Source organism: Sus scrofa, chromosome 9 (assembly GCF_000003025.6).
Source record: "Sus scrofa isolate TJ Tabasco breed Duroc chromosome 9, Sscrofa11.1, whole genome shotgun sequence".
Lineage (NCBI taxonomy): Eukaryota > Metazoa > Chordata > Mammalia > Artiodactyla > Suidae > Sus > Sus scrofa.
Window position 1 is genome coordinate 26,093,543 of NC_010451.4, and position 13,480 is coordinate 26,107,022.

Sequence of the window (13,480 nt, forward strand, 5' to 3'; positions counted from 1 at the left end):
GTAGTTTTTGCTTTCTTCTTTAGATAGTCTGTGCTTTTTTTTTTTTTTTTTTTTTTTTACAGTGAAAATACATATAATTTCCTTAAAGGTATTTTTTCCTCTTAGAGCAGCAATCATAAGACAGTGCCCAGGCCTGAAGCCCTATTAGGGGCTTTGAATGGTAGTTTACCACTTAATTCCAGGCCCTTACAAGACTGCTTTTTCCCATCAACTCCCTCCTTCACAAACATCAATTCAAATCCCGTACCTGGGGTTCCCGTTGTGGGTTACGAACCTGATGTAGTATCCATGAGGATGTGGGTTCGACCCCTGGCCTTTCTCAGTGGGTTAAGGATCCAGCATTGCCATAAGCTGCAGCATAGGTAGCAGATGTGATTCAGATCTGGCATTGCTGTGGCCATGGTGTAGGCCGGCAGCTGCAGCTCCGATTTGACCCCTAGCCCGGAAAGTTCCATATGCTGCAGGTGCAACCCTAAAAAGAAAGCAAAAGCAAAAACAAGTCTCGCAGCTGCCACTTATTAGCTACTTGCATTTGAGCAATATATTCAACCTTAACAAGCTTGTCATCACCTGCAGAGTAATGATTTTAAAAATTTGCCTCAGAAGGCAGTTATGAGGATCAAAGAAGGTTATGTAGGTAAATGGCCTAGCATGCTGCCTGGCACATAACAGGCACTGGATACTAGGCTGTTAGTACCATGCTCCCGGTTTGCTTCCTTAGGGCAGGCCTAGTACACTGTATACACTGAGCAAAGATGAGGAGCACCTACACTTATCTATAGCAATGGAAACGCCTTTAATTTTTCTATTTCGGGTGACCCTGGTCTCTAGTCTCTTGTCTAATGGGGGGCATAGGGTGGAAGGGATATGAAAACAAAAAAATTCACAAGGCTTCCCAATTGCCAGCAAACATTCCAAAATTTGACTAATCTGCCCTCTAGTGGTAGACCTAATAATTTCCACCACTTTCCCCTCGATTGGAGTTGAAATGCCCCTAAAAGGCTGCCTCTGATGGATGTGCTTGCCTCACCTCCCACTACTGTTCCCGCCACCACCATGTAAAGGGAGCCAAGTGCCTAAAACGGCCCATTGCTCGATTCCTTGTGTTAGGCTGTGAAGGTCCTCCTGAAAATGCACACCTGTGCCTATGCCTCGGCGGAGTGGCCTGCCTGGGAATCCTTCAGCTTGAAGGAAGCCGGCCTGAGGACTGAGACTTGGGGATGAGGTCAGAAAACTCCACGGGAAGTGAGCTGAAAGGTAAGCTTTAAAGGGGCCCCCTGGCTACTCAGAGGGTAAAGAGCAGAAGACAAGATATGTAATACCAGGCATGCTATTTATCTTTCTGAGCGTGGGTTTTCCCACCCGTAGCATGGGCATGACGGCCATAAAGGCTGCCCTCAGTGAACCACTTGCTAACCCATAGACCATGCAATGGTTTTGTTCTTTTAAGTCTTCCTGAACGTGGTATGTTAGGACTTGTGTTGAAGGTGAAAGAGGAGCATGTACTGAAAAGGGACACCCCTCTTCTGACCTGGGCCCAGTGGCTTGGAGGCATCAGGGGATGCGTCATGAAGTCCGAAGGCGCTTTCGTAAATGCTGGGGAGAGAGAACACAGGAGGAGCAGATCTCTATTGGAAAACTGGAGGGAAATTCCACAGAGTTCCAAGAGTGAAGTCTTAGGAGCAAAGGTAGGAGGGAAGGGAGAGAAAAAGTGAAAAACAAGAGCACAGAAACATGAAAGCTGGGGAAAGCTATTGGAGATGAGACAACTCATGGAAATAGGAGAGGGGCTTTTTCTAAGGAGAAAAGTCAACAGGTGCCCAACTCTGGATCCCACCCTCAGGACCTAATCACCTTCTGAAGGCCCCACCTCCAAGCACCACCGCAGTGGAGATTAGGATTTAACATATGAATTTGGCATGGGGGCTGAGGGGGGGAACACCAACATTCAGTCTATAGCACCTCCCATTGTAACTGTCTGCTCGGTCACCTGTTCACAGATGGGAAATGATCATCTCCCCCCAGCCACACACCCCTCATGAGAGGACTCCGTGTCTTGTATCTATTTATTCTCCTGGTCTAGCAAAGAACCTGGTAACAGCAGGTGCTCATTATATGTTGAATTCATGCATCTAACCAAGTAGGACAATCACCTCATGAATAATAAACAGTTAACCTGTGTGACAGAAGCTCTAGGTACATTTTGTAGGTAGGAGAAAGCTAAGCAAGAAGACTTCATAGATGGGAGAGGACATGGACTAGAACTGAAAGACACGGTAGGATAAGAAAAGCACATGCTACTAGAGTGTCACAAGTGACGTGACGTGCAAGGCGCCATTCCAAGGGCTTTATGCCAGGAGCCCATTTAGTCCTTACTACTGCCTCGAGAGCAGGTACTGTTATCATCCAGACCCCGGGCAGCCTGGCCTCCGAATCTGCTCTCTGGGGGACTGGCCTGAGCCCCAGCTCAGAGATGGGAGTGATCCCAGCATGCTGTGGTCCAGCTGAAGAGCAGTGTGAAGGGTGTCATGAAATAAGGTTGGCTGAATCAGAGCACCACCATGAAAATAACCACATTTGCACAGCAACTTTGCACTGGTGGTTTGCAAAGTGCTTTCTGATGCCTCATTTGTTCACCCTCACGCAGTCCGGTGAGTTTGGCATGGTGGATATTATTATTCCGATATTACAAATAAAGAAGCTAAGGCTCAAAGCTATTAGTGATAAACTCAAACCCTGAGCTCTGCTCTTTTTATTGCCATATCTTGGAGGTTCTTGAAAGCTATTACGAGATACCTGGATTGACGGATTATGTAGAGAATCACTGTAGGTTTTAAACAAGGCAGGGATGCTTATAGATGGCTGTCTGGCTGAGAGACTGTCCCATGTCACCACTTTCTGGACTACTGAGGGAAAAGACAAGTCCAAACATATAGAGATTAAGGCAAGCATACATTTATTCTGTCAGCTGTGCTTGGCAGTATTCTAGAAGAGCAGAATTCCCTTCAATATGCCTGTTTCACCACATTACAAGCATTTAAATAAATACCTCAGCAACACACAATGACACCATATGCATACTGTTATCAAGACACTGCTTCCTTTAAATCTGCTGGAAGATCTTAGATTCCCACCTGTCTTCTTCCTGGTGCCAAAGATTTATAGCTCCACTTCCTCCTTTCTGGAAAGCATAGAGTGTTTACCATATGTGTTGGATTTCTAGTGTAGCAGACCTATCAATTGTCTCAATAGTCATTGCTTCCTTCTTTCTGCTAAGCTGAGCCCTGAAGAAGCTCAGACTTTTGATGGCCACTCAGTAGTTCACCAGTTAGGTGGTAACCCCACTTTAAGCTTGAACTGGGCACCGGCTGGGGATAAAGGTGTGCAAGGAATGAGCAGACTGCTGCACTTCACACTAGGCATTCTGAGAGCCTGTTCACATGTCCACACTGCCTTTTAGAGGACAAGACCATGTCTGTCGTGTGCATTTGTTATAGCCTCAATATCTGGTTCATCACGTATCCTCAGAAAAAGTACCTGGTACATAGTAGTTGCTCAATGAATAGTCAATGAATGAATGAATATAATGCAACCAAAATGCCTGTAAATGGATAATTACCTTCTTATTAAGATTCCCAATAGGTAGACATATCCCAGGTTTCTGGGTGAGAGCCGATCCATCATAAAGATAACACTGACCGTCATATAACCCTCCTGCACAAGGGAGATAAAAGGAAAAATGGGTTCTCAGTTCTGTGCTCCATGCGTCATGTAAATTATAGATGTTACAATTACAATCTCCCCTGCCTTTTTTTTTTTTTTTTTCTGACCGTGCCTGCAACAGACAAGGATGTTTTCTTTCTTTCCTTTTTTTTTTTCGGTCTTTTTAGGGCCGCACTCGTTGTATACGGACATTCCCAGTTGAATGAGAGCTGCAGCTGCAGGCCTATGCCACAACCACAGCAACGTGGGATCCGAGCTGTGTCTGTGACCTACAGCACAACTCACATCAACAGTGGACCCTTTAACCCAGTGGGTGAGGCCAGGGATTGAGCCTACATCCTCATGGATACCAGTCGGATTCTTAACCCATTGAGCCACAAGAAGAACTCTGCAACTTAACTTTTTAAACTGTCATCTTTACAACTGCTCTAAAAGATAGGAAGGGTGTTAACATTTCTTTTTTTTTTTTTTTCCATTTATAATGACTTTTATTTTTTCTACCATAGCTGGTTTTCAGGGGTATTCACATTTCTGGCACATGGAGTGCCCAATAAACGTTGGGTATTTTTATTCCTATTTTGTAGACAGAGACTGAGCCTCAGAGAGGTTAACTGTTGGTCAAGCAAATGCTCAAACCCACATCTTTTGACTCTGGCTACAAAACTCTTTCTCACTCCACCTATTCCTCCTCAACTGCCACGTACATGTCTGGTTGTAAACAATCTCCTTCCCCGCCTTTCCATTCAGACTTCCCTGTCTTTTTGAGTATGTAACTCACAGTCTACACCCTTATGGCCTGATAAATATTATCAATATTAATAAATATATATTAGCTGGAAAAGATTTAAAAGGTGAAACAAAATCAATTAATTTCCCATTGTCTCTTCTTACTTATCACTCTCCTTAAATGGCCCAAATTCTCTCCAGCTCTGGATCTAGCCACACACTTTAGAGAAAAAAAAATCACAGCTTTTAAAAGCCTTTCCCAGCCCATCTTTCCTCTCCTGCTGGGCACTCTTAATCTCGCTTCTGGTGGCAGCTGTAAATTACCCTGAGATACTATCACTTGTTAAGCTCTTGTGGCGTTTATGCCAGAGCCAGAGAAAGGCCAGTTGGCAGATGGTCAGATGGAAGTTTGATTACTTCTGTTCTTGCAGAGATTCCCTTTCTTCTGGATTTTTGTACATGGAAATTATTGAGGGCCCCCCCATCCCAGCTTTAATGCCAGTTTCTCATATTGAATGTGGATAAAGATGAAAGGATCTCAGAACAGTAAAACTGTTACCAGCAGAGAAACATCTTAAACTGCTCCAATCCTGAAAAGCTTCCACTGCATTTTGAGAGGCAGCATTATACCTCGACCAGTGGCACTAATGTCATTACAGCCTAGGGGAACTCTTCCTCTTGATCCTTGCTTGTTAATGATCATTCCTAGTGGGGTAACAATACCAGAGGCTAAACATCTACATCTCTCCTTAGGCCAATAAAGTACAAAAGGATCTAATTAAAAATTAAACCCCAAACACCAATAAACACATTTTAAAGGTTCTTTTGGTGTTTTTGTTTCATTTAGTTTGGTTTTGGTTTTACCTCCTGCAGTCTAAAACGAATATATCAAAACCAAAGCCAAAAAAGATAATATGTACGGCATATTTTGTGCTAGGCATTGCCTTAAGAGCTTTAAACCACACACGCCGTTTTGAGCACCTCTACTGTATCCCTTTTGAAGATGAGAAAACTGACTTTTCAGGAAGTTGAGGAAGCAGCTCAAGGTCACAGAGTTGTTAAGCCAGAAATTTAAATCCAGGCAGTCGAACTGTAGGTCCAAAATCTTAACTTTTATTCTGTGCTATTTCCCAAGATGCCCTGAGGTTGTCTTCCTGGGAAAATTTAAATGTAAACCTACAGCCTCTTTTAATTGGCAGGGAGAGAGGGACAGAGAATATCTCCCACTCAAAGCAGCTTCTGTAAAAGGAAGGATTTAATGGCTCCTATCAGTAAGCTACAGAGCTCACCGCAGGGATGGCTGGATCCACGGACTTGACCACTGTCAAGGTTCTGTGTTCCTGGCTGAGTGCCAGACTCACTCTTTCAGGCCAGCTTGTGTGTGACCACATGGTGGAGATTCTTGCTGGGAAAGCTCCAGCCTCATATCCTAACATGAGCCCAGAGGGGAAAATATTCATCCCTGCTGGCTGCAGTAAGAAAAATTCCTGTAAAAGAGCCTGATTGACCCAATTTAAATTATGTACGGGGAGTTCCCATTGTGACTCAGTAGGTTGAGAATCTGATGTAGTCTCTGTGAGGATGTGGGTTCAATCCCTGGCCTTGCTCAGTGGGTTAAAGAGCTGACATTGCTGCAAGCTGTGGTGCAGATCTGGTTGGCATCTGGTGCTGCTATGGCTGTGGTGTAGGCCAGCAGCTACAGCTCTGATTTGACCCCTAGCCTGGGAATTTCCATATGCCTCAAGTGTGGCCATAAGAAGAAAAAAAAGTATGTACCTATCCTTGGGTCCATTTCAATGGCAAGGGACTGAAATCCCATAGAAAACTGTGATTTGCCTAGTCTGGGTCACATGCCTACCCCTGTGGCCTGGAGGGCCAGGTCTGTATGAGAAGAGAGAAAGGAACTTACATATAACACAGCTGCTAAAATACCTACCGTGGCTTTGGAGTTTACAAATGCTCTTTTTGATGCATGCCTTTTGAGTCTCACAACCACCCTGTGAAGAGGACAGGTCAAGTATTACTAAGGAAATGGAGTATATTAAAGAGGACCACAAATTCTTTGTCATTCCATTGAGAGATGGCTTTTGTTTCCCCATCACTTGCATCTGGGCTGGCCCCATGATACTTCATCAGTACCATGTGGCAGAACGTATTAGAACTATTTCTCAGCCTCACCTCTAAGAGAACTGGCATTTTTCACTTTCTTGCCTGGAAACACTCATTCTTTGGATATGCTCTCTCGAAACTTAGCAAGTAAGAAGTCCAACCCATGTGGAGGGCACTTTAGTCAACAGTTCCAACTAAATTTTCAGCTGCCAGTCCGAATCAACTGCCAGACATAAGGAATAGCCATTCTGGACTTTCGAGGGTGGTTTGGTTGCAAAATAGAATCCAACCAGGAACTAAAGCTCATTGGTTTAGTGTCCTACAGCTGGAAAGTCTCAGGGTTATGAGGTTAAACCAGCTTTTTTTGATTCCTTAGTGCCTCCTACTAAAAACATAACAAGGGAGATCCCATTATGGCTCAGTGGATTAAGACCCCAACAGTGTCCCTGAGGATGCAGGTTCAATCCCTGGCCCCACTCAGTGAGTTAAGGATCCGGCGTTGCTGCAAGCTGCAGCATAGGTCACAGATGCGGCTCAGATCTAGCATTGCTGTGCTGTGGCGTAAGCCTCAGCTGCAGCTCTGATTCAACCCCTAGCCCAGGAACTTCCATATGTCATAGGTGAGGCCTTAAAAAGAAAATAAGTAAATAAATAAATTTTAAAAAAATAAAAACATAGAAGCCTTCATGCAAAATCTCCAATTGCAGGAGTTTCCGTCATGGTGCAGTGGAAATGAATCTGACTAGCCATGAGGTTGCGGGTTCGATCCCTGGCCTCGCTCAGTGGGTTAAGGATCCACGTTGCCATGAGCTGTGGTGTAGGCTGCAGACGTGGCTCGGATATGGTGTTGCTGTGGCTGTGCTGTAGGCCGGCAGCTTACAGCTCCAGTTAGACCCTTAGCCTGGAAACTCCATATGCTGCAGGTGTGGCCCTAAAAAAAAAATTTCTACCCCAAATGCAGGTTGGGGAAGTGATGCATGTATAACCCATTCGTTTATTCACTTATTCAACAAACATTTAAGAAGCTCTACGTGGCAGGCAACTGAACAAATTGCACTCTCAGTTCTTGAGGAATTCAGAGTCTAATCAAAGAGAACCCATAAAGAGATCATTTCAATAAGAACGGGTCTGTGCCACGATGGGGAAGGTGCAGGGTGCTTTTGGGAAACATGGTGGGCAGCAAACCTAGCCCAAGGCATCACATAATGGACATATCTTTTGCTGGATGTGTGAGATGTTGAGAAAGTTAAAGACTGTTTAGAACACACTCAATTATTCATTAAGATAAATGTGACAGGAAACAGGGAAGGAAGCAAGGAGGAAGAACCCCAGGATTTTTGAAAAATACATGAATTCTAGTCATGGTTCCACCCTTCCCTTAGATGTGCTCTTGGTCCAGTTACTGTAACTCAGCTTCCTTGTCTATAAAACTAAGGTGGGTCAAACTGTTTCTTCTGTGTTTCCTCTTCTCAATTCCTTTAAGTTTTGGTGTTCCTCAGTTTAGTCCTTATCACCCTTCCCACTCTGCAAATTCTCCCTAAGTGATCTCACCCACTTCTACAGCTTTGCTTATTACATAATACAGAAATGAAACCCAAGTCTATCTGCTAGCCCAGTTTGTGGGCTGTCTACCTCTGTATTCCTCTGCTTCTCTCACCTCAATGGATGTTTCACAGGCACATGAAGCCGAACATTTCCAGAGGTGAGCTCATCGCCTTGCCCACTAAACAGACTCCCATTTCTGATTTCTCCCTTGGTGATTTCTCCCATTAACGGTGCTCCTCAAGCCAGTGGCTGTGAGGTTAACTGTATTCTCCCTTTTCCTTCAACCTCAAATGCAATTGTTTTGTCAACTACTTCTAATTCTGCCTTCTAAATATTTCTGAAATTCATCCCTTGGCCAAGGTATCCCAGAAATAGCTCAAATTACAAACATTCAAAGTTTAACTCACTATTTTCCCCACCCTAACCTGATCCTTTCTGTGTGTTCTAGGAGAATGTTATGCTCATCCATTCAGTTGCCAAATAAGGAACTCAGGAATCACCATTCATTTCTCCCTCTTTTCCGCCTTCCACAACCAGGTAACCACTAACTCTTGATGCTTGGCCTCCTGTTTGCCCTTTTTTTTTTTTTTTTTTTCTTTTTTTTAAGGACCACACCCACAGCCCATGGAGGTTCCCAGGCTAGGGCTCCAATCAAGAGCGGTAGCCACGGGCCGACACCACAGCCATGCCAGATCTGAGCCGTATCTGCGACCTCCACAGCTTATGGCAATGCGGGATTCTTAACCCACTGAGCAAGACCAGGGATGGAACTTGGGATACTAATCAGATTCGTTTCCACTGAGCCATGACGGGAACTCCCTGCCTCTTAAACGGACCCATATCTCTCTATTTTTATTGTGATCATCTTTCACGTTCTGTAGGAGTATCCTAATTGGCTTCTCTACCTTCAATTTCAGTCTTAACTTTCTCTGCCCTCTTCTCCACATGAAGCTGTATCAGCTCATACCAGCGACTTCCTCTGCCTCTCTCTCCATTTTCTAATCCTTTGATTCCTGATATGTTTCACCACCCTGGACAATAAAATCTGGGATAGGTGCCATAATCCATTTACCCTTGTCTCCCCTGCACCAAGCACACTGTATCTGGCACAACATGATAGGTGCTCAATACGAACCTGCGCTCTTCCCCTTTCTGATTAAGAGGTTATTTACAGCAGATAAATCCTTGACACGTTCTAGGTATGTCGGACCTCTAGAAGCAACATGATAAAGAGTTCACTTGTACCAGTTGAAAGTTATCACAAAAATAACTGGAGCGTGAAAAATAATACCACACGAACTGTGTAGGTAACATACAAAAGGATGCATATTCAAAGGCATCTTCAGGTTGGCGCTTAAAACTAAAGTCACCCTCGTGGTTCTGGGGAAATACCTTCCCCTTTCTGGACCTCTGTCTCGCTACCTGTAAAACTGAGCCTGCAGACAGAGGTGAACTAACCTTCCGAGCCGCGGTATGAGAAATAATGGGGCCTACGTCAGAACGGCAAGTGCGCGTGCGCATGCGCCGGGGAGCAGGCTTTACTGCGCGGCTGTCCCGGCGGCCCCCGGGAGAGGCGGGACCAGGAGGATTCCCGCCGTTCGGCCGCGCCATTGGCGGGCGGTTTGAATGACGGAAGTGACGGAAGCTCGGCGATGGCAGCCCCGCAGGCGCACAAACGGCTGTGGGGAGGCTGATGTGTGCTGGCCTCGGGGGCCTTCTCTGCCTGAGCCGCGGTTCCAGCGTCCCGGCTCGCGTTTCCCAGGTGAGTGACGGACGCGCCGTTTCCCTGCGGCTCCGGGCGTGCACGGCTCCCCAAGGCCCTGGAGCAGGGAGTGTGCTTTGGAGGAAGAGGGTGCCGCGCACGCAGCACGGCCCGCGGCTCTCCGGCCTCGGCGGGCCGCGGGCCGCTGGGTTGGGATCGGTCAGGCGGCGGCGAGGAGCGCCAGGTCAGGTGGCACGCGCGTCCCTACCCAGGCCCGTCTGCTTCGTACGAGAGGTCGCTCTGGGGCCTTTTGCGCGTCCTCCCGGGGTCGGGTCTCTCGGGGTCCCTGAGCTTCCAAGTCGGGATGGCTTGGATGGCCTTCGCGATCGCTACTGCAGATACTTCTGGGTGCGTCCTGCTCACCTGCCCCCAGGTCACCCCGCGGACGTGGTCCCGATCCTGGTAGCGGTCCAAGAGCACTGCCCCAAATCGCCTCGTGCGGAGAGCATGCTCTTTCTCGGTGTCGCTCACACTTAATTTCTCAGATATGAAGTCCTGTCATAAACTTGAGGTTTTAAAACAACGGAGAATACTCGGATCTTTAATATTTAGAAAGTGTTTGGCAGTTTATGTTTATTAGGTCACATAACCATCAGAACAACCTGTTGGAGAAGATATGATTCTCGTATAGCTTAAACAAACAAGACCAAAGTGACTTAGGTGTCTTCCTGCTGTAAGCGGTAGTGTTGAGTCCTGAACCCAAATCTTCCAATTTTCGTATTTATGACTACGAAATGCCAGCTGCCATTTAATCCTTAGGACAAAATCTTACGAGATAAGTACTATCACGTCCATTATTGATCAGTAACAATACATATAATTTGAAAATCCATATTGATATAAATAAATATAACAAAGTGAGGGAATGGGGGAAACTCTTCCTTACAGCAGGATTCCAATTGATAAGTGTAGAAGGAACAATGGACCTAGAAAATACCTTTTGACAAATGCCACGGGAATTGTTTCAGACATAGGACATTAAACTTAAAGTATGATGAGGAACATGATATTTATATAGCCACAGCTATCTCTTCACTAGACGCTCAGAAAGGAAAAGTCGTATTTACAGTGGAGAAACCTGGTAGATATCACCTTAATCAAGTGACCAAAATTCACATGATGTTAACATCATTTAGCATCTGTGCCATGCACTGAGAAGGGTTGTCTCATCACTTGTGTGGTGTTCTTGCCAAAAAGGCATAACCTCATTCTAACCACAAGAAATGATTAAACAAATCCAAATTGAGGGTCATTCTGCAAAATAACTGGCTGAAAGGCTCTTACAGTGTCAAGACCTTGGGAGGAAAAAAAAGGACTGTGGAACTGTCTCAGATTAGAGTTGTCGAAGGAGACAAAACATCCTCAGCAGCCTTTAGGATGTAATTCACAGACTCTCAGCCCCTGTATTCTAAAATTCATTTGCATAGATGCTTTCCATGGGCACTCCTAGTTGATAACTGAGCACGACATGAGCAGTAAGGTAGGTTTGTTCCTGCCTTGAGACACAAGGAATTTTGGCATAAGGACTCCCCAGAAGTCTTGTTGAAGCTTCTAAGCAGTTTACAAGGCATCCACCCAACTTACCCTCCCTGCTTCCCTCAGTGTCAGATGGGCACAGAAGGAAGTCTAAAATGCTCCCAGCTTTACCAGCTCTGTCCCCATTTTCCCTCAAATAGGCATTTGCCCTAATAAAATCTTTTTGGGTTTAATCTCATCTTGGCATCAGTTCTTAGAGGACCTCAAGTAACACAGCAATCAAAGGAAATGTGTTGCTCTTTGCTTGGGTCTTAGTCCAGAAAATGGGCTTTTGTGGGTTATTTGATGAAAGGTCTGTAGGTTAATTAAAATTATTGTGCTAATGTTAATTTCCTGGTTTTTGGTCATTTACAGTAGATGACATTTAGAGAAGTTGGGGATTCTAAGTCAGATTATTTCCAAATAAGTTTAGAAATTGAGAAAATTATATACAAGGGAAAACAGTTATATTGTCACATTTTAGGAGGTAAAAATAACAAATGTACATGTTTTCCTATAATTTGTAGCAAATAAGATGATGGATACTGAAAACAGTGAAAAGTTAGTTTTTTTCTTTTTTACTGAGGTATAAGTTAGAATTAAATACACAAGGGGTGGGGGGAGGCAACCATGTGTGTAGGTAGGAGTTATGTGAGCATTCCCTGCATTTTCTGCTCAGTTTTGCTGTGAATCTAAAACTGCTCTGAAAAAATAAAGTCTTTTTAAAAAGTTTTAAAAAAAGAATTAAATACACCTGTCACATGTGTGTAAAACCATCACACAGATTAACGTATAGAGCATTTCCAGCACCCCTTCAATCTTCATGTGTGCTCCTACTCAGTAATCTCCAGAAAATTGACTTTCGTTTTAACTTACCTCATCAGGGATTGGTCTTGCTTGTTTTTGAGTTTCATGTAAATAGTATTTTATAGTATGTCTCTTTTATGCTCTTTTTTCCACTCGATACTGTATCTTCATGATTTATCAGGAATTACTTTTAATAATTTGAATGTGAGTGAATTTGCAAAGGCCTACAGACAAGTGAGTAAAGATAGATTGTGAAAACTAAATTTATTCTTGTTCAATTTTTTCTTCGTTTAATTCTTACCTGTTTGTCATTTCCTACTTGCAGCAAATACCAACTTTAACAGTTTTCCTCACTCCATGTATTCTGGCATTCCAGAAGGTTAGGAACCAGGAGTTCCTGGTGTGGTGCAGCGGATTAAGATCTGGCCTTGTCTCTGCATTAGCTCAGGTTTGATCTGTGGCATGGGGCAGTGCGTTAGGGATCCAGCATTTCCACAGCTGTGGTGTAAGTCGAAGCTGCAGCTCAGATTCAGTCCCTGGTGGGGGAACTTCCATATGCCAGGGGTGTGGCGAAATAAACAAAGAAAAAGGAGCCACATGGACTTATTCCAAAACCAGATTCTTCTCTTGGCACTGCAAGTAGATATTGTCACTTAGGTTGAGTCCTCTGACATAAGAGACCTTTGTTTCTTCATGTATGAAATAAGGAAAACAGTTGTCACTTAACCTACTGTTACTAAAGCCTTGTGAGTATCAGCTGAGTGGAATGTATTGGAAAAGATTTACAAATGCAAGTAATTATCTAGTTTTGACATTAGATAGTAATAGTGATTGCATATACCTACTTGCATGCAAGGCACTGTATTTAGGTTATGGACATAAAACCAAGAAGACCATTCCAGCCTTCACTGAGCATATGTTTTGATGGAAAATTCATTAAGAAAGTGTTAGTTCCAGAGTTCCCGTCATGGTGCAGTGGTTAACGAATCCGACTAGGAACCATGAGGTTGCGGGTTCGGTCCCTGCCCTTGCTCAGTGGGTTAAGGATCCAGCGTTGCTGTGAGCTGCGGTGTAGGTTGCAGACTCGGCTCGGATTCCCGAGTTGCTGTGGCTCTGGCGTAGGCCAGTGGCTATAGCTCTGATTCGACCCCTAGCCTGGGAACCTCCATATGCTGCAGGAGCGGCCCAAGAAATAGCAAAAAGACAAAAAAAAAAAAAAAGAAAGGAAAGTGTTAGTTCCCATTAAATGAACCCAAATCCTTCTGTGCACTGTTCTGTTTATACCTGAGTGAA

At 44.5% G+C, this 13,480-nt stretch overlaps 1 protein-coding gene and 1 long non-coding RNA gene across 5 annotated transcripts in view; one reads left to right on the top strand and one right to left on the bottom strand.

The window, feature by feature from the left end:
• LOC102157509 lies at positions 462 to 9,582 on the bottom strand. 4 transcript variants are annotated; one of them, XR_002335585.1, is made up of 5 exons: positions 9,420 to 9,582; positions 9,239 to 9,315; positions 6,386 to 6,446; positions 3,620 to 3,714; positions 2,934 to 3,181 (listed from the first exon to the last, which is right to left on the bottom strand). It is a non-coding gene; the product is annotated as an uncharacterized LOC102157509 (long non-coding RNA). The 4 variants fall into 4 exon arrangements; XR_002335587.1 differs by lacking the exon at positions 2,934 to 3,181 and adding an exon at positions 462 to 2,903 and having other exon boundaries at positions 9,239 to 9,582; XR_002335586.1 differs by lacking the exon at positions 2,934 to 3,181 and adding an exon at positions 462 to 2,906 and having other exon boundaries at positions 9,239 to 9,582.
• The window catches only part of CEP295 (centrosomal protein 295), a 51,801-nt gene continuing 48,045 nt past the window's right edge, over positions 9,725 to 13,480 (top strand). The window contains 1 exon segment of the mRNA XM_021062639.1: positions 9,725 to 9,865. Coding sequence (XP_020918298.1) covers positions 9,730 to 9,865 — 136 coding nt within the window. The 5' untranslated portion in view covers positions 9,725 to 9,729.